The following is a 20548-nucleotide window of genomic DNA, read 5'->3' on the forward strand; positions in this document are numbered from 1 at the left end:
ATTACATGAAACAAGTGTAAGGACTTGTAGAGGGCATCTCATTTCTCCTTCCCTCACTATGACTTCTGTTCCTTCCCTGGTAGCACCCATAGCATCTCCCCTTTACCTGCTTCCTTCTCCTTCCCACCTGCCACCTGGTCTACCTTTATCTGCCTCTCACTTTAGCTTTACCTCCTTTTGTCCCGTTGGCAGGCTCTGCTCTGGAAAATTCTGGTCCAGTTGTGAGGTGTTCATTGCTGGACTGGGCACAAGTGCATGGTGGGAATGCAAGGACTTGAGGAGGGCACCACAATTGCTCCTGTCATTCCCCTCCATGTCCTCATCTTTCCCTTTGTCCTTCTCTCCTTCCTTCTTACTTACCAATCAACCTTTTATCTTCGCCTATCTTCAGATATATTTTATTATTTATTTACATCACATGTTTCCCCCCCTTCTTCACAATGGGAACCCAAAGCCGCTTACATTATTCTCCTCTCCTCCATTTTATTCTCACAACAAACTAGTGAGTTAGGTTAGGCTGAGAGTAGCCCAAGGTAACCCACTGACCTTGAACATATGAAATATGAACATATGAAACTGCCTTATACTGAATCAGACCCTTGGTCCATCAAGTCAGTATTGTCTACTCAGACTGGCAGTGGCTCTCCAGGGTCTCAAGCTGAGGTTTTTCACACCTAATTGCCTGGACCCTTTTTAGCTGGAGATGCCGGGGATTGAACCTGGGACCTTCTGCTTACCAAGCAGATGCTCTGCCACTGAGCCACCGACCCTCCCCCACCTTCTACAACAGGATGGGGATTCAAACCTTGGTCTCCCAGATCCTGGTCTGAAATTTTTACTACTACACCACGCTGGCTTTTGTGAGGTGTCTGCTATTTAACTATTGTACAGCCAGGTGTGGTAGTAAGTTGATTGCTTCCAGGCATGTCTCTGATGAGATCTCCCTCAAAGGTCAAAACAGCCCAGAAAAGCAACATCCTCCCGCTGCCTTCTACTGACAGAAACCAAAACTTGAAAGCTGGCAACACTGTTGTTGTTAGGGTTTGTAGAATCTTTCGGGCTCAAGTGCCGTGTTCTACTGGAGAAAGTTTTCCTTCCAGACTTTTCGTTCTCAGCTGCGGAGAACATCCTCAGTGGTGTTGCAGCCAGAGCAGGCGCTCTGACCTTCTTGGCTGCTGTGCACATGCCAAGAAGGTCAGAGCGCCTGCTCCGGCTGCAACGCCACTGAGGATGTTCTCCGCAGCTGAGAACGAAAAGTCTGGAAGGAAAACTTTCTCCAGTAGAACACGGCACTTGAGCCCGAAAGATTCTACAAACCCTAATGATGTTACCAGCCGTGAAAACCTGAAATCTTTGATAACAGTTGTTGTTGTCTTGTAACCGCCATAATGGCCACTGAGAGGGCATTAGTTTCTTAAAGCTACAGGCACTGCCTCTATTATTTTGGGGGGGGGGGCTTTAGCCCACCACCCTCTTTTAATGATTGCAGATTTTTCTGCAAACCCGAGACTTCTTTCATTTTTGTAGAAATATCTGTCTTGTCTCTTTAAGGCCACCCTCTGGATTAAGTATCCATAGATGGGCATGTTGAGAATTAGATATATTGATGATTATATGGAACCTTATTAGATGGTGATCACTTGTGGGAAGGGCGGGATATAAATCTTAAATAAATAAATAAATAAATAAATGGTGTGGTGTGGCTCCAGAAGAAACAGCCAAACAAATGAAGTTTTGTATGTATGGACTCAGCTGAATTGGGATCAGTAGTTATAACTCTGGATATTAAGCGGTAAAAGTATACAATAGAGACAGCAAGAGTTCAGTATGTTAAACTGTCTGGTGCACAGGACCACAAAAAAGAAAAGCTGAAAACACTATGGAAAAAATGCCTTAAGAGTTGTATTGAAAAAGGACTATGCTTTCAGCAAAAGGTTAGAGAAACAGCATGTAAGTCATTCTCATTGCAGTGCCAAAGGCAATAAAATTGAGTAACTAGAGGTACATACTTCAATGTATCTGGAAAACTACTTTAACCACAGGCAATTCTAATATTTTTAAAGCAATTATATTTTAGTGAGTATGCTGTAACTTTGTAAGAATTTAGTTTACCTATTCATTTTCAATTTTCTTTAGAAAGCAACTTTAAAGATTCAGACCCTTGAGGGATGTCATCGAAAGATTCTCAGGAATTCACTTTTCATATATCCAAGGTAAAATACTTTCCCTCCTGCGTCCAAGCCACATTCATGATTCCTGTTGTGGTCTCTAGGGTTCACAGGTTAAATTGTTAAGAGTGTTAGCATAGGTAGGCCTGAGGAGCTGTTGCTCACAGTAGCCAGTTATTTTATTAGCCAAATTAGCAAAAGATTAATGAACTATAGGAGGACTGTACGCTGCTAGCATCACAATTAACAGGGGTTTGGGGGCAGAATTTAAAATGTTCAGAGTAGCTATAGCTCTCATTTGCCATTGTTCCTAATGAATATCTATCTTGCATAAATTAAGCAAACACAGAATTGCCTAGAGGTACTTCACAGCCTGACATTATTTTCCTAAAGGTAGTTTAATAATATGGGGAGGGGGGTGGGTGGAATTCCAGAGTTATGGCAGATTGACTCCATTTACAGGGGCTGTGTTGTGTCACTCTTTGCAGCCTTCTGTCCTCTACTGTTCCAGCCATTATCTTGTCATTTCAGTGCAGCAAATGCAGGACTAGAGCTGAAGCTGGTTTATCATTAGCTCTGCTGTTTGAACTGTTTTCAGCCGGTAAACATTTAATACATACTTTGTACAAGAGAGAATGTGGGACAGCACCAGGGCTAGTTCCATAGTGGCTAAGGTATGCAGAGAAGCCATAGACATCTACATGGATGGTAGCTTGTACCCATTCCCACACATGTGTACCAATAAGTAAACCATTTCCTTCAGTGGAAATTACTTTCTAATACACATGCACCGGATTGCAGTCTCAGTCATCATTATAATAATAATAGATTTTATTTATATCCCGCCCTCCCCGCCTAGGCAGCTCAGGGCGGCTAACAACATTCCATACATTAACATAAATAGGTAAAACTTTAAATTTAACAATTAAAAAATTTAAACATATAAAAACCAGTTAATTGAGTTAAAATACATAATTTAAGTTACATTAAATGTATCTGGCAGCAATAAAACTGTTCTGGCGCTGGTTCTGCCAGTTTAGATAGTTCCATGGTAATATTATAGATGGCGGTTCTTTTATTCCTAGCAACTCAGCAGTCGATATCAGCATAGGCTTGTCTGAAAAGGACGGTCTTGCAGGCCCTGCGGAACTGGTCGAGGTTCCGCAGGGCCCGCACTTCCTCCGGAAGCTGGTTCCACAGTGCAGGAGCCGCGGCTGAAAAGGCCCGTGCTCTGGTGTTTTGGAGTTTGACCTCTCTCAGCCCAGGGATGGTCATTTTATTTTTACCCACTGACCTCAGTGCCCTCTGGGGTTCATATGGGGAGAGATGGTCCCTTAGGTAGGCTGGTCCTCGGCCATATAGGGCTTTAAAGGTAATAACCAACACTTTGTACTAAACTCGGTAGGTGATTGGCAGCCAGTGCAGTCCGCGCAGCCCCGGCCGTATGTGCTCCCATTTCAAGAGCCCCAATAGTAGCCTGGCCGACGCGTTCTGCACCAGCTGCAGCTTCCGGGTCCGGCGCAGAGGTAGCCCCAAGTAGAGGGCATTACAGTAGTCCAATCTTGAGGTGACCGTTGCATGGATCACTGTTGCGAGGTCGCGACGTTCCAGGAAGGGGGCCAACTGCCTTGCCCGCTTCAGGTGGAAGAATGCTGACTTGGCAGTGGCTGCTATCTGGGCCTCCATTGATAATGAAGGCTCCAGTAAAACGCCCAAACTCTTTACCTGGCAGCAATGCTGAAGCTATCTGCTAGGAAAGCTCTTACCCTAAACATGTGAAAAGAACACGAGTCCAGCAACACCTTAAAGGCTAACAAAATTTGTGGCAGAGTATGAGCTTTCCATGAGTCACTGCTCACTTCTTCAATGAGAAGTTTTCTACTGCTCTTTTCTACTGCTACAGACAGGCTAGCACAGCTATCCATCTTGACCTAAACATTTTAGTATGCAAGTATGTACAAGTATAGGGTTGGATCCAGCCAGAGAGGAGGATGTCCTCTTTGACCACCAAAAAGACTATGCTGGGGATCACAGATAAAAACCATGTGGGAACAGAGGCTCTAATAAGGAGGAAAATTTGGTCATATTAAATTTTAAAAACTGCCTGAGTCCAATTTATTCTGTCATTTTCGTTGTATACAATATGGAATACTAAAGTGACTAAACTGAGCCTATCATATTTTGGTCATATTACAAGAAGACACAAGACACTGTAAAAGACAATGATGCTAGGGAAAGTTGAAAGCAGCAGGAAGAGGAAGACCTGAAATAGATTGACTCAATAAAGGAAACCGCTTATCTCCGTTTGCATGACCTGAACAAGGTTGTTAACGATAGGACGTTTTGGAGGTAATTAAGGGCCAGTAAGGGCCAGAAGTCAGAAGTGACTTGACAGCAGTTAACACACACATAATTTATCTCTTATAGAAATATATGTTATTATTGACTATCCTCAAACATTGTACTACTTCTGGCCCTTACTGACAGTGTTAAAAAATGTGGGATTCTGTTCTGAAGTACTCACCCATAGAGCCTGTTTTATTAACCATGATGCCTAAGAACAGAGAGAAAATCCTACACTTACGGTACATTTTCTTTGATGTCAGAGAAGAACAATACTCTAAAATAAATATAATGACATCAGAGAAAGCACTAGAAGCTAAAATGAACTCTCCCTAGAAGCTAAAATGACTAAACTGATATGTACAACACATTACTCAGACCATTTGGACTTTAGTTATTTGGTAACGGTTAGCAATTTGCTTTTAATTACCTACAATAGTAGGACAATTACAGTCCAGTGGTACCTTTAAGACCAAAATAGTTTTAAGGTATGAGATTTTGTGTGCATGCACACTTCCACAGATACATTGAAATGGAAGTTAACCATTCATAGATGTTTATACATAGGTGAACAGCAAATTAGCATATAACTTAATGAAGATGTTTTGACATATGTAAAGTTAATAAGTTAAGTTTATACAGTCACCATGTGCCACTGGACTCTTATTTTAGTTCTGCTGCTTCAGACCAACACAGCTGCCTGCCTGGGTTGACCTACAATAGTGTTTACATTCTTGTATAGGAAACATTGCTCCACAGATAACACTTTCCATTCTGAATATTGACGGTGGTGCAAGTATCCTGATCTATTTGCAATAAACAAAAGTTCTACATTTGAAATCTATTTGTATTTATTTGGAAAGAAGTCAAAGAGTTCAATGGGAATTACAGTGCAATCCTAATTACACTTTTCTAGGAGTAAGCCCCACTGAATAGACCTCAGTAGGATTCTGAATAGACCTGCTTAGGATTGTTCTTTTATTCCCAAATATGTCTTATGTTCACTAATCCGTTTCTGGGGCTAGTTGCAGATGTAATTGAAACCAACTACAGCATTCTTCACAAGTATTTTATGTTATGTTTGGGAGAAGCCAAGTGACACAAGCTCATTTTATATCTCTTTGTCAAAAGAAGACATTAACGTTTTTATTTTTAAAGTATATTCCCTAGGATTACTATTACTGCATATATATAGCATCCATACATTTCACATAATCAAAACAAACATACTTTGAAGTAACATGAAACTTAAAATTTATTGTTAGACATCCAAAATTGTTATAAATAACAACATCCATGAAAGATCTTTACAATCCTTATTTTATAAAGTAAAGCTTATGTACATGATTTACAGACTCATTTGTACAGCTACTTCTCTTCAAATACAGAACATTGCAAGCAATTGTGTGGAAGGGGGGGGGGGGGTCAGCTTTTTTTGACTTTGCAAAATAAAGTCACCTGAGGAGAGCTGCATTTGACGCTGGTATGAAAGCTATTTCTTTAGGCTTAGCTACCAAATGATCAATTAAGAGCAGTTGCCATTTGAGCTGAGCACCTTTCTGAAAATAGAAAATACTGGTAAATTAGAACAATATTATTATGAACAGGATCAGGTTTGAGGCATCCACTCCATCTGAAAAAGCAAACAAACAGGCCACCTTTTATTTAGAATAATTATCTGGACCACCTGGACATAGCTAATGCTAAAATGAAATGCACCTCATTCATTGCCACATTATTATTATAAAGAAATGTTACACAATCATCTGACTTAGCATTCTCTGTGCATGCAGGAAACAGAGTGTCTTGCATGCACAAGAATGCATTTCTTTACTCTGATGGCAGTTAGAGATTGTGCGTGTATATGTGGATTGCCACTGCTGTTTCAAGGAAAAGGAAAGCCCATGCTCGTTAGGAGCTCTGGGTATGCAGCATAATTGGCCACAGTGCTTTATATCAGGTCAACAGCCCTTTAATCAACCAAATTACAACTTAAAATTAATTCTGGAGATCACTGATCCAGCGAAGAAGAAAAAAGCTGGGTTACTGCACAGACTTGTAACAGGCGTGGCCAAACTGCAGCTCAGGAGCCACATGTTGCAATTCCATACATAATGTATGGCTCTCGAAGCCCCCACCACCCCATCGGCCAGCTTGGAGAAGGCATTTCTCTCTTTAAATCACTTTTCCAAGCCAAGCCAGCCAGCAGCTTGGAGAATGTATTTAAAGTTAAAGTCACTTTATTTCCACCTCTCCCTCTCTCTGCCCATCTATTTGCCTTCCTTCCTTCTTTCAGACATGACATTTATGTCTTGTGACTCTCAAACATCTGATGTTTATTCTATGTGGTTCTTATGTTAAGCAACTTTGGCCACCCCTGACTTATAAAGACAGGAAACTAATGAAGCTCTAGAAGCATGAGGAATTTATGTTCAATCTTAGCTGGCAACAGGATTTCAAGTCTAACTTCCCACCTGCATTGAACAAATACTATAATTCTGTGTGCTAGAGATTGAAGGGATATTCTCTTAAGGAGGGTTGTCGTACCATTCCTCACTGAGACCAGATCTAAATAAAGGTTTTAATATCAAGTGCTAATGCAATGCAGTTTATTTTTAAAATCTAAATTCACTTTAAAACAACTCTTTCCTAATTATTGCTTGCAACAGCATATTAAAAATAGCAACCATGTCTTACTACTTCTTACCACAAAGAGCAACAATTAGTGTTCGAACCATTTATGAAAAATGGGGAAAGTCGTGATCAACCAGCTACTTCATACATATGACAACCAGTGTTCCCTCTAAGCTGATTTAGCATGAGCTAGCTCACAGATTTTTAGCTTCCAGTTCACATAATTTTGTCTTAGCTCAGGAAAAATTACCCCAGAGCACACTAATTTATGCAGTAGCTCACAACTTTAATGCCAGTAGCTCAGAAAGTAGAAACTTTGCTCACAAGACTCCGCAGCTTAGAGGAAACATTGAAAACAACCTAGTTAAGCCATAACAATGATTGTGGTAAAAAAACAAAGCCTGGTCAGCAGGTGAGGCTGTTGTATTATTGTGACACGTGGAATTTTAGTTCTTGGCCAAGAAATATGTTAACTCTGGAAGGCAAACATTATGCAGCATGTAAGGTGGCTTCATACACTAATGTACATTGCTATACTGCCTGTGATCAGTATAGATTATCACCATTTCCTATATAAACATTGAGTGCATTGATCACACCAATGCACTTGCAAATGTTGACCAATTCAGCATTTTCCATAACTTCATATACACAAAGAATTAGTGTGAAGATCAATGAGACACTGACATCAGAACACACATACACAAACATGAGAACTCTCAGGGTGATAAGCGGTTCACTGAGCTATTTCCTTCCCCAGTTGTAGAAAGTTTGAGAGTTGTCAGTTTCCGTGGAGGGTGCTGAGGGCTCTTCCGAAGATTATCATCCATCTGCAGGAAACAAATTATACTCCAATTCAGATACCTGGTGAAGAAGGCATCTATAACCTTGTTTCCATGTAATGGAATATTAACTATTGTCAAGATTGGAATATTAACTATTGTCAAGATTCATTGAGATCAAGGGAACCAGGGTAGAGTGAGAGCTCTATGAATCACTATTGTCCTTCCTCAGTACCTCAATTATCAGAGTACAACTGGCAAGCATGTTTATGCTGGGTACTAATTCAGCTATCATGTGTACATTAGGAAGATAAAGAGAATGGTAAGGGGTCCTTTACCTTAGCCAGATAGGAAAAGCTTTTACAGGAACCCCGCCCCCCTGCTTTCCCTCAGGAGCAGCATTTGGGGGGCATTTCAGGCTAATATGAGGGTGGGCAGGGAAGTTGCACTTGGAATTTAGAAAGGACCCTACCAAAATAAATTTTATTTTTTCTAGGAAGTGACAAAACTTGAGGAAATCATCCTACAGCACAACCATAATAAATATTTTTGCCTAATAGTTACTTAATGTCACACTCCAAACTGCCCACTGAATCAGAAAAGCTGGCTGGATCCAACCCATGATGCCGAATTTTTAAAGCCAAGTAAACAGCCATTCTTAATGCATACTTCAACCAACTTTAACAGGCAATAATGCTGAATCAAGCTAGATGGAATGGTTCTGTGTACTTCCACATGGAAGTGCCCTAGTCACATGGCATGAAATATGGCAGCTGGAATCCTGTCTTAAAAGTAAAAGAGAGCTATGAGGAAGGAATGCAGGATCCACTCTTTAGTTCCTCCATCCCAGTTTCTGCTAGATGAAGTAACTTCTGGGGCTGGACCTCTGCTGAGGATAAACATGCTTAAGAAGAGAGGCTGCAGGTGTGAACCCATCACCAGTTTGCCCTTTTGATTTTTGACACCCCTCCCCTCTATCCTATCCCTTCTTTTTATATGACTGAGGATAGACCTATGTTTAAACACTGAACTGCTGTCATCATGCACAGTTTGGCCCTTAGTCATCTACCCAAAGTCACAGAAAGGCTGAAAGAAAACCTTTTCAATTAAGTTGGATTCCTTGTTTACAAGCTGTATGAGTTTCTGCAGGTTTGCATCAATGGGATCTTGACCAGCTGGAGAGATGCCTAGATGTGCAAAATGCACAGGAAAAAAAAGAAAATTAGGAACTGAATATTCCTTTCACAAAGAGACTGATAAATTGCATCTTCACACACACTTTAAAAGTCCTACACTGTTTCCACTTAAACCTGCTCCCAACAAACTCAAAGATAGCAGCTTCTCAGTGTTTATCAGTGAAAATATTTAATTTTAGCATATTATTCTTTTGAAAGTATGGTGAGCATGGAAAGAGAAAAGTACAGGTTACCTGTCATGTTTAGTCTAAAGTAGCAACTCAGGATGTCATCACAGAAACGACATAAATTGGGAAGCTTCTTCAAATGATCTTGTAACTGGACTTTTGGGAATTGCACTTTATAAAGAGGAGCAAGGAAACCAAACACAAAGGCATCCAGAGTGGTAGGCCTATAAATCATAAACATATGATACTTAAGCTTCCATAAGAAAGTTTAGAAACAGAAAAGAAATATAATATATAATGCAGCAGTCTGAGGATTTTTACAGGCTTCGTGTTAGCACATGTGCCAATACAATACTGTTGTCAGAAGTTCTCATACGGCACATTTCTCACGTCCTTGAAAACTGAGGTAGGGCTGGTTCAGTTATCACATTCACAACTCTAAAACCCTTCCAGCACTGGGCTAAGAGTACCACTTATCCACAGCATCCCACCGTGTACCAAGCAGGTTGTAACTGCAAATGCCTGCAGCTATCATCATAAAACAGCACCAGTTCCTTTGGCAACACTGATAGATACAAACAGCAAACACTGGCCTAATTTCATCTGATTGCTTAATAAACAAGAATAGATACACAAGAACAGAGTGTTAATACACAGATGGTGATCAAATGCTGTCAGACTTTCCAAAGGATCAAACTTAGGTCTCATTCACATATTTCTGCAGTGGCAGGGGACTGTGTTCAGTATAAACTATGTTCCACAATCCTATTGTAACATCTAGTCCAGTCTGCCAGTTAGAACAAGCCCTGTTCTCTGTGCCTCCACCTTCAGAGTTGAAGCAGGTGGCAACCAGATATGGGGCTTTTTCAACAGTGGCATCTTATTTATGGAATGGCCTTTCCCTTGAGGCTTGTCAGGTGGTCCAGGCTTTTAATTCAGGGATTGTTTTTTTAACATTATCTTTTAATGTGCTCTGAAAACTGTTATTTTGAGCTGCTTTGTTGCACTAGATAAGCAAATGTAAGAATCACATGGCAAGAAAACCCCGCAAAATAAAAATACTCTTTTAAGCCATCACTGCTGGTTCAGCCACAGACAAGTCCCACCCACTCTGCTGCTGAGCGACACCAATGTGTAATATGAGTCCTTAGAATGAATGGATTGCTAGCCCAGAATTAACCCTCTCCCTGCTGGTGGTAGTTGAGATGGTTCCAAGGCCAATTCAAGCTCAAGACTGGTATATAGGAACTGAATATCCTGTACAGCATTTCCAATAAAGATTAGTCTTCAAAAAAGACTTTGCAGATGTGACAAGAAAATAAAAATGCAAAGATTAGGAAGATTTTGATCTAGTGTTAATTATCCTAGTTTTCCAGCAGCACAGGGGAGCTCTGATGAGAAACCATTTAGAACACATAGAGGGCTAGGCTGGGTGTGCTGTCACTGACTTAATGCAGACATGCCAAACTGAGCTCCAAACAATCTTTTACTCTTCTTGCTGCCTCACCTGCCTCCCATTACAATGCTATCCTAGGCATCCTAAGAACATTTTCCTGAGAGTAAGCTCCACTGAGCAGATCTGGGTAGACCTATTTAAACTTGTTCTCTAAATTGCTTAGCTTGGCCTGCCTGCTGGCAAAGCATCACTCCACATGCAGACCTGTTACTCGTGGTCAGCAGCAAAAAAGGGCTGTGGAAGCCAAAGTGGTTCAGCAATCTGGGGCTGCTCTTGGCTGGGCCAATAGCCAGACATACTCAGCCTTCATCTGAAGTTACATTTTGCAGCAGTCCCCTCTCCCTTCTAAAGCAGCTGTGTACTCCATATATATGTATCTTATAAGAAATCTTTCTAGAAGAAATTTATTGAGATATGGTGGCTAACACATACATGCTGCAGCAGACCACCAATTTGAACTCTGGACAGTAATTTTCTTAAAAGTAGCAGGATGGGGATGATGCAGACAAGGCTGTGGCCAGGCAGAAGGTTGGAGGATAAAGTGCTTTGGAAAACTGCCAGTGGAAGCTACCAGGCTGGCTTCATTTGCTGCTATCAGACTACCTTCTCTTTCGCTACTCCTGACCCAGGGTGGAGCGACAGCCCCAAAATGCAGCTTTTTTAATTTGAATAACAGGCCAGACAACAGGATGGTCAAGTTGTGGCTTGAAATCAGTACAAAAGGCTAGCCACTTGCAAACTACTATTTGTTTCTTTCACATCTGAATCATGCCACGCTGTCACTTATTCTTCAGTAGGACCGAGATATTGCCAGGGAGGTGGGCGGGGGGGGGGAGGAGACCAGCCACCCAGCATTAGTGCCTGGAATTTATGACATTGCTAAAATGTCTTCCTCCATCTCTGCACTTTAAAATAGCATTTTCTATTGTTTTATTAATAAAATGTCAAATGAATGAACAAATAGGAAAATGAATATACAGTGCTTTCATTTGGTTGACAAAGATGACATGCTACCTGCCCGAAGCATTGGGGAGAAGAAGCTAGACTGAGGCTGAGTCAGTGTTTGATTTGCTGGCACACAATTTTGTCATTTCAGTTGCAAAACCAGGAAAAAGGCAAACTTATCCCAGGGATGAAGGATGCTCTGGGAGCTCTATTTTTAAGCCTGTCTCCTCTTCAGCGTACAAAATTAGTCATCGTTTCATTTGACGCAGCCTCCACATATCAATTTTGCATACCAGCCACTATTTAATTTTTAAAAATCCTAATATATAAGAACAATAAAACAAAATAAGCAAAAAACCAAAACAACCCTTTTCTTTTAAAAGAGAATATAGATTTTGATATTAAACACCACATTGTGTATGTTGAAAACACAGTACTTACGCATTTCCAAAAAAAAATGGCAACGTCCCCAGTCTGCTTGAAAGAAGATTCAGACACTCCTTGGCATCTCTGTAGATCTAAAAAATATCCCCCCCCCCAAAAAAAAACAACAACTCCTAAGCTTATCTGCACTACTTCCAAATACTTATCATGATTTCATTTGCATGGGAATATTGCAAGAAGAACAACCATGTGGCACAATATGTATCACTAAAATCCACTAAAGATTACATTCCTTCCATTTATAGTGGTAACGATTACAGGAAGCATGCATTAACCCTAAGACAATGGAACTGAACTTAATGTGGTTCCTGCCCGTGGTTATCCTTTTGAATGCTAGACTCTTCTTCCTCTTGAATGTTCATTGCATGACCACACTATTATCATATCCTCCTGGAAATCAAAGGTCTCATGTTCATCATCTGTGCCTTGACCATTTCTCTGTAATGTGCTATATGCTGGGATGTCTTTGAAGATTTATCAGACGCTTCAAATGGGTCAGGATGCAACAACACACCCTTTTTTGACCAATGCTGGGTGGACAGAATATATAGCACAAATTCTTGATAGTCTACACCAGTTGCCAAACTTGCTTCCTGGCATGTTTCCAAGATATAATGGGTTCAAGTCATACTATACTTGAGCTTACAGACTGCAGACCACCTTCTACGGTGTCTGCTACTTGCTTGGATTCTTGCAAAGTATGCTGGATTAAGCAGACCTTGTTCATATCCAGCAAAGCATATGCAAGAGTGCCTATTTAGCATCACATAATACATTTAAATTATGCCTTGTTATTAAGGAACCCAAAATATGCACTCCTACTACATAAATTTCAAACAGTTAGTAGACTTTGGAAGGGTTATAGGAAAGGAGAGAGACAGAAAAGGAAAGAAAGAGACTACACCCAACCTAAAAGAATACTTTTCCTCAACAAAGAGGTGAGACCAGTGATGATACAGAACTCAGCATGTTCTGGAAAAGCACCCAAATACTTTGCCAATGGAACCCTTTTAGGTTCCATCTCAAATTTTGTTTATGAGTGGAGAAGAATGGAGAGATTAAGGGAACAGAACGCTGAAGTGGTAGAACAGACTGTACAAGACTGCAGATGGAGGATCATGGAGTTTCACATTTTGGACATTTCCCCTATGTAAAAAGTCTCTACATTTTTTTTAAAGAAGCAGCACAGCAAGGGAAAGAAGTGGACTGAAGCTTGAGGAGGGGCCATCTCTGTTTCATATACATAAGGTCTTCTAGTTTAAAGGAACAGGTAGCAGATGAGATCTCTGCTTGAGATCTTGCTGATCTGCTGCCAGTCAGAATAGACAGTATTGACAATATTGATCTTTGCAGACTCAGTATAAGGGAAATCATTTTACAGCCTGTGTAAATCAGGCCTGTGTGCTTTAATGAAGATCATCTCTACTATGAAACAGTACATGAGACACTGACCAGGATCACTGAGCTCTGGCTGTTTCTTCCAACACAAAAAAAGACATTAAATTGCTGTTTATGTTTATTTGTGACTCTGTTTTTAATTAAAAATATTAATAATTCAAATATTTGCTCAAAAGCAAGGTACAAAATCATATAATGCATTAAGAAAATGTGCTAACAGGGGATTTGTTTAGAAGGCTGACTGACTAGTAGAATTCACTGCTCCCTCTAAGACTACTTTGCTAATCCCACTATAAATCAGTGTTAGTGAAATAGAAAAAAACCACAATAAATCCAGGAACAAGACAAAATTGCATGGAAAGCAAGACAACAGTGATGCAAATCAAAGATCAAAGTCACACCAAATATAAACATTGCATTATTCAGTCAAAGACTAGGAAAGCAAACATTTAGCATGTGATTTTAATAAATCTGCATCTATTATTGACTTAAATGACTAACAAGGCATGACATACCTGTGCTTCTATTTCAGCAACACTACAGAATGGAGGCCCTCCTTTTGTCACCAGGATCCTGTTCAATGCTTCCCGAGACATCTTCCCTGGCAGATACCAACTCAAAGGAAACGGAATCCTTGAACCAAACCATGGTTTTGTCACAGTGTAGTAATTATCAGTTTCCACCCAGAAAGTATGCAGCTATATCACAATGATAAAGAACAAATTCAATGCAATTCAAAAATAACAATCAAGCTCTCATTTAGCAAGAATCAAAGTTTTTTGTCTGTCTAAAAAGTAGGCTTCTGTAATATGGGATCCAGCATGCAAGGTAAGGAAGGAGGGACAGCATGCAAGCCATTCATATTGTATCAATCCCTATGACTGGCAGCTACTCCAGAAGGGCCTCAGTCCCAACTCACTCTGGAGCCAGATAGAAGAGAAAGGACAATGGAAGGAGGGGCAAGAGGGACCAGGATTGGTCTGGAGCCCCAACACTGCTTGAGCTTGCCATGTCACTCAAACAGCAGTGTGAACAAGTCAGGACACTGAGAAGTATCCCTACACTTTGGTCATTTAACTTCTCACCCATCTTAAACTTGAAGGTGGGATGGAGGACAATTTGGGGGTGTACCAGGTGGCTCACCCAGGCTTGTGGCAGCTTGTGTGGGGACAGCAGGAAGCTAGCATCACAGCCCCTTTAACTCCCACTCACCTTACAGCTGTTTGGTGGGAAGGAGAGGAGAAGGAGGACAAGGGTCAGCTTTCAAGGTCAGCTCCTTTCCCCTACCAGGGAGGAAAGAAGGGGAAAGGCACCTGGAAAGGGGGTTCTGTCCATCCTGCAAGGGGTGAGGCTCCTATGGAGCATGTGCAGCCTGTAAGATTGCCTTTGAAAACAGGGAAGAGAAGACTAATAGAACATATGAACAACTCTCTCCTCTATCTGTGGGAGGGAGATGTTCATATGTTCTGTTAGTCATCTCCCTCCCACAGCTAGAGGAGAGAGTTCAGAGATGGCAGAAGTGCCAAGGTGAAGTCTAGCAGCAGCCCATCCTCCCTCATTTCCTGGGGAAACCGCAGTGTGCAGCATGAATTGGCAAAAGGGCAGGGCCTTGGGCCCTGACACCCTAACTCCTGTATGACATGGTGGGAGTTGGTGCACTGCAGGAAATAAGGTGCCAGAAAGCTCTTACAAACAAACAATCTTAAAATTCTCTTAAGAAACTTGATTTTAACAGTAATTGCTGACCCCTAAGTCCCAGTTGGTTCCCTAAAGCATCTCACAGTGACAATAAGAATATAAGAACATAATAGAAGCTATGTTGGATCAGGCCAATGGCCCATCCAATCCAACACTATGTGTCACACAGTGGCCAAAAAAACCAAGTAGTTTTTTTGGCCACTGTGTGACAATGAGTAAGTCATGCATTTGACTTTAGCTGAATGACACCTGAAATCATTACCTGTGCCCACTAACAGTAACTCTGTACTCACCAAAGCGGGATGTAGTTTTTCTTCAAGTAGTGCAATGTAGGCCAGTGTGTCAGCTCCATCTTTTGCAGAGAGTTCATAATCAGCATTATATTTCTGCCAGTGAAAAAATGCAACAAACAGATGGAGAACAAACAAATCATACAATTCAGAAAATAAATAAATTATACAATTCAGAAAAGGTCCAGGTCAAATACATACATTAAAACACAATGAAGAAATTTTAACAAAATTGACTATTTATGTAACAGAACAAAGATATGCCTTCCCATAATTTAGAATTAGGAAAAGCTTTAAGCAAAAGGGAATGTAAATGGTTTATTCAAAGTATACTTGTGTTCCTGTTTATGTCATGCCGAGAAAGCGATGGAGGCTGGTGGGATTCAATCCCGCTGTTCTAGCATTTGTGTGGGCTCAGACATCATGCTGCAGAGTGGCTCCAAGTATAAGGCAAGCTGAATCCTCAGCACCAATCAAACTGCAGTCTTTACCTCATACACAAGACTTTCTGTGTTTTGTATAGGGCTGCAGTTCACAAATAAATGCAAGTGTAACAAAGAAAAATAATCTTTAAATGTTAAACACGCCCAAACATGAGATGCCAAATTCGGAAACCCACCTGTTTTCTTAAGAAGTTTAGTATTTTTGCTGGCTGAGAAATAACAATGTCATCCGATACCAATAATGGTACACTCCCTAAAAGTTAAGAATTAATGTCAAGATCATATAACCAGAAAGACCCTACTAATGCTAACTTAACCAATGCTCATTTGCTCATGTGAGACATCCTATCAGTTCAATACTTTGGGTATCCCAAGAAGATTGGTGCTGTATCAGATGTTTGCTTGAGCAAGCTAAATATCATCATGTAGATGCATCGTACCAGTGCAACAGGTGAAGAACTTTATTAATATCCAGGAATTCGGCAAAATTTCACCAATCTGCCATTATTCCCCATCTGCACCAATATCTGATTTTCACACAAGACTCTTCACAGTACAGCTGCACTGTCCTGAGAAGCTAAGTCAGTGCAGCATGCTAGATGATTTAGAGCAACAGATGGTTTGTAACAAGGTGCTGGCAAAAAAAAAAATTGCATTGTATTTGGTCTTATACGTGTTTTGCTTTGAATAACAAGCACCCAACCTATGCTAACTTTAGCAGTCTGTTAGTGGAGATGCAAGTATGTATGTAACTGTTTCTTAAAATGGAGCCTAATATGATGATGTACTTAAAAATGCTAATGGAATACCTCTTGGTGCCCTCCACGAATTATCTATAACATTCACTTTCAACGGTGCACCAGAAAACCTCCCATATGCCTGCAATAAAGGTTACAAAATAAACTCAGTCATTTATTCTGCAGAATTTAGGCTATTTAAATGTGAAAACAGATGGTAAGCTTGTATTTATAATATGTCCCCTCCCATCCCAGACCTGGGATGCACAATCACATTATGCTGCCGCTGCTGCTACTACAAGAAGCATCAGGGGGTGCTGTACAGATCCATGAAAATTAATGGAGGATTTACAGTTGATTAAATGGGATGTCCACTGAGTTACGAACTTTGCACTGCGTTTCCCCTAGTCCACCAGGGACATCATTGCCACGTGTGCAGCTGATGGTCATCAAGATACACAACTGCATCCACAGTTGCACTGCTCATCTAGAAAACACAGGAGACAGATGGGTATGTTGATGTGGATGGGAACATCCACTGCTGTCTGGGGCAACTAGTTGTTGTGGACTGCTAGGTGCAGACATCTAGAGAAGAACTGGGACTCTTGTGAAGCAATACAGAGTCCAATAAGGGAAAGGTCCCATTTCTCTCATTTAAGCATTCTCCGCTATCGTGAATGTAGGACAACCAGCAGTATCATGATACGGTAAAGGGAATTTTGCTAACATTTGATTAGTCTCTGCGTTATTTATTATTTTGCTTTATCGAAATCATGGCGCTCACTTCTGAGCAGAGGGCAGGACTAGATGAGAGGTGCTTGACAGTTGAACAAAACCCTTCTTTGGCGGGAAAACAAGATCCCCCACCGCAGGCACAATCCGAGGTTCACCCCACGCTTCTCCTCCCAAAACCAAGCCTCGCCTTTAGCATCGCGCTCCCCAACCCTGAGACTGCTAGAACCTAGCCTCTCCCCCAGCCTATCTTGCCCTTCAGGACCGCCGTTACCGTGACAACGAGGCACTCCGCGTGCACGGATGGCAACCCCCAATCACCACCCCAGCAGCTCAGTTCCATGGGAGACGCCATATTGATGCGGCAACCTCTGCCCCCGCGAAGCCGCGCCCCTAGTCCCGCCTTACAGGTTGGCCTTGCAAAAGAAGGGCGGGGCGACTAGTCTCCAGAGCCGAGGCGCGCGCCGACTTGTCTTTAGCAGAGCGCAAGGACGGGGCTGTGGTGGATGCGCTGGAGCTGGAGGGACGAATCCATATGTGCGTTGTTATTGTTGTATGCGCTTCCTCTACGGAGCTCGCGTACGCGAGGTTCCGCTTTTCCATTTTATTGTCGCAGCCCTGTGTGATAGGCAGGCTGAGAGAAAGAAGGTGCCCAAGGCAAGGTCATAGAGGAAGGCTGACTGGAGTAACAAGAAGAGCAAAGCTTGACTCCAGTAGCACCGTGAAGACCAACAAAGTTTAGCTTATGCACAGAAAGAATTAAACTTTTCTTGGTCTTAGAGGTGCAACTGGACTCACACTTCGTTCTGTTGCTTCAGACCAACACGGCCACCCACCTCAATCGATCTTCATCAAAGGGGTAACCAGAAGAGTTCTTCTGGACCGGTTGGCTGCGGCAGCGAAATCAAACAGGAGTCCAACGGCACCTTAAAGACTAACACAGTTTATTTAAGCGTACATCTCATGAAGGGAGTTCTGAGTCGGGTTAGTTTTAACAGTGCAACCCTACACAGATTGACACTCTTCCGAAACCGTTAGCGTTAATGGATTTAGAAAAGTGTAACTCTGCTCTAAAAGTTGCACCTGGGCTTCTGTTTTATTTAACAAGCATGATACTTATTACTTTCGGGGCTGCCAAGCTCTGGGAGTTCTGGAATTACAGTTGGTCTCCAGACAAGAGAGATCAGTTTCTCTGGCGGAAATGGCAGCTCTGGAGCGGGAAATGTAAGGCATTGCATGGCTGCTGAGCTCTCTCCTCTCGCTAGTCCACCCTCTCAGGCACTACCCCCAAATTTCCCAAAATTTCACATGTTGTGATATTACTTGAGTCACATTCCAGCTTCCAGGGCAAAACCATCTGGACACAGACTCTTAAATATTCCCGTTGCCTTTCAGAGGGTCCTGCCTAATATTTGATATACATTTTGATCACCACCATTTGTGTGGTGGTACCCTGTTTTGTCCACATGGTTTTTTGTTTTTTTTAAAGTTTGCATTATGTTGTATTTTAAAATCTTGTTAAGCCACCTGGAGTGCTATTTTTTTATAGAAAGGTGGGTTAGCAATTCTCTGAACAAACAACCAATCTTTAATATTGGTCAGATATTGGGTAAACTGTATGATTCTCCTGTGCTTTTAGCCCTATGATTAGTTTACTTACAGTTCAATAAAGTTGAGTGTCTTGTGATTTTATTCCAAAGCCCATTATTTTGACCTTTAAGGATTCTATTATTGTGAAATTTTTAAAAGTTCAGAGTTAGATACAATATATGGAGGCATATGTTATAAGCAGATGCAAAGTTTATTGGTACACTGCTAATTTTCAAGTTCTCTTTGTTTTGATAATACTAGTTCACTCAGGGAAAAATATGGAATCTACAATTTTAAAAGAGCATTTAGACAAACTGTACTGTTTATTTCATCTGGAGGCAGAAACAAAGAAATATCTCAAGGGGACAAAAGGGGACTATGAGGAGCATATTGCAAAAAACATAAAGATCAACAATAAAAATTTCTTCAAATATATTAGAAGCAGGAAACCAGCCAGAGAGGCAGTGGGGCCCTTGGATGACCAAAGGGTCAAAGATTACTGAAGGAGGATAGGGAAATGGCTGAGAAGCCGAATGCATTTTTTGCCTCCGTTTTCACTGTGGAAGATGAGAAGTGTTTGCCTGCTCCAGAACCACTTATATTGGAAGGGGTGTTGAAAGACCTGAGTCAGATTGAGGTGACAAGAGAGGAGGTCCTACAACTAATCGACAAATTAAAAACTAATAAGTCACCAGGTCTGGATGCCATACATCCAAGAGTTCTGAATGAACTCAAAGTTGAACTTATGGATCTTTTGACAAAAATATGTAATCTTTCATTGACATCTGCCTCTGTTCCTGAGGACTGGAAAGTAGCAAATGTCACCCCCATCTTTAAAAAGGGTTCCAGAGGAGATCCAGGTAACTACAGGCCAGTCAGTCTGACTTCAATAGCGGGAAAGTTGGTAGAAACCATTATCAAGGACAGAATGAGTAGGCACATTGATGAACACGAGTTATTGAGGAAGTCTCAGCATGGGTTCTGTAAGGGAAGATCTTGCCTCACTAACCTGTTACATTTCTTTGAGGGGGTGAACAAACATGTGGATAAAGGAAACCCGATAGATACTGTTTACTTTGACTTCCAGAAAGCTTTTGATAAAGTTCCTCATCAAAGGCTTCTTAATAAGCTCGAGAGTCATGGAGTAAAAGGACAGGTTCTCTTGTGGATCAAAAACTGGCTAATTAATAGGAAGCAGAGAGTGAGTATAAATGGGCAGTCTTCGCAGAGAAGGACGGTAAGCAGTGGAGTGCCGCAGGGCTCAGTACTGGGTCCCATGCTCTTTAACTTGTTCATAAATGATTTGGAGTTGAGAGTAGACAGTGAAGTGGCCAAGTTTGCAGATGACACTAAATTGTTCAGAGTGGTAAGAACCAGAGAGGATTGTGAGGAACTCCAAAGGGATCTGTTGAGGCTGGGTGAGTGGGCGTCAACGTGGCAGATGATTTTCAATGTGGCCAAGTGCAAAGTAATGCACATTGGGGCCAAGAATCCCAGCTACAAATACAAGAAGGGGTGTGAACTG

General features: G+C 41.4%; 1 protein-coding gene across 2 annotated transcripts; it reads right to left on the bottom strand.

Annotated features, from left to right (window-relative positions):
• Window positions 1–5748: 5748 nt before the first annotated feature.
• Window positions 5749–17822, bottom strand: MTX3 (metaxin 3). 2 transcript variants are annotated; one of them, XM_060235867.1, is made up of 9 exons: window positions 17708–17822; window positions 16774–16843; window positions 16141–16217; window positions 15525–15617; window positions 14049–14231; window positions 12133–12209; window positions 9357–9514; window positions 9026–9114; window positions 5749–7975 (listed from the first exon to the last, which is right to left on the bottom strand). In XM_060235867.1, the coding sequence occupies exons 1-9, from the start codon at window positions 17786–17788 to the stop codon at window positions 7865–7867; spliced, it is 939 nt and encodes a 312-aa protein (XP_060091850.1). In that variant the 5' UTR covers window positions 17789–17822; the 3' UTR covers window positions 5749–7864. The 2 variants fall into 2 exon arrangements, with proteins under 2 accessions (XP_060091850.1, XP_060091852.1); XM_060235869.1 differs by lacking the exons at window positions 16141–16217; window positions 16774–16843 and having other exon boundaries at window positions 7666–7975; window positions 17708–17818.
• Between the last annotated feature and the right edge of the window lie 2726 nt (window positions 17823–20548).

Source organism: Heteronotia binoei, chromosome 4 (assembly GCF_032191835.1).
Source record: "Heteronotia binoei isolate CCM8104 ecotype False Entrance Well chromosome 4, APGP_CSIRO_Hbin_v1, whole genome shotgun sequence".
Classification (NCBI taxonomy): Eukaryota; Metazoa; Chordata; class Lepidosauria; order Squamata; family Gekkonidae; genus Heteronotia; species Heteronotia binoei.

Bases quoted from the DNA above. Each gene is read 5' to 3' on its own strand.
- MTX3 (XM_060235867.1), bottom strand. From the start codon at position 17,788: ATGGCGTCTCCCATGGAACTGAGCTGCTGGGGTGGTGATTGGGGGTTG. The intron at 14,232-15,524 runs GTGAGTACAGAG...ATTGTGATATAG, and splicing joins AAAAACTACATCCCGCTTTG to CTGCATACTTTCTGGGTGGA. The intron at 7,976-9,025 runs GTTTTCTTTCAG...TGTTTCCTGCAG, and splicing joins AATCCAACTTAATTGAAAAG to ATGGATGATAATCTTCGGAA.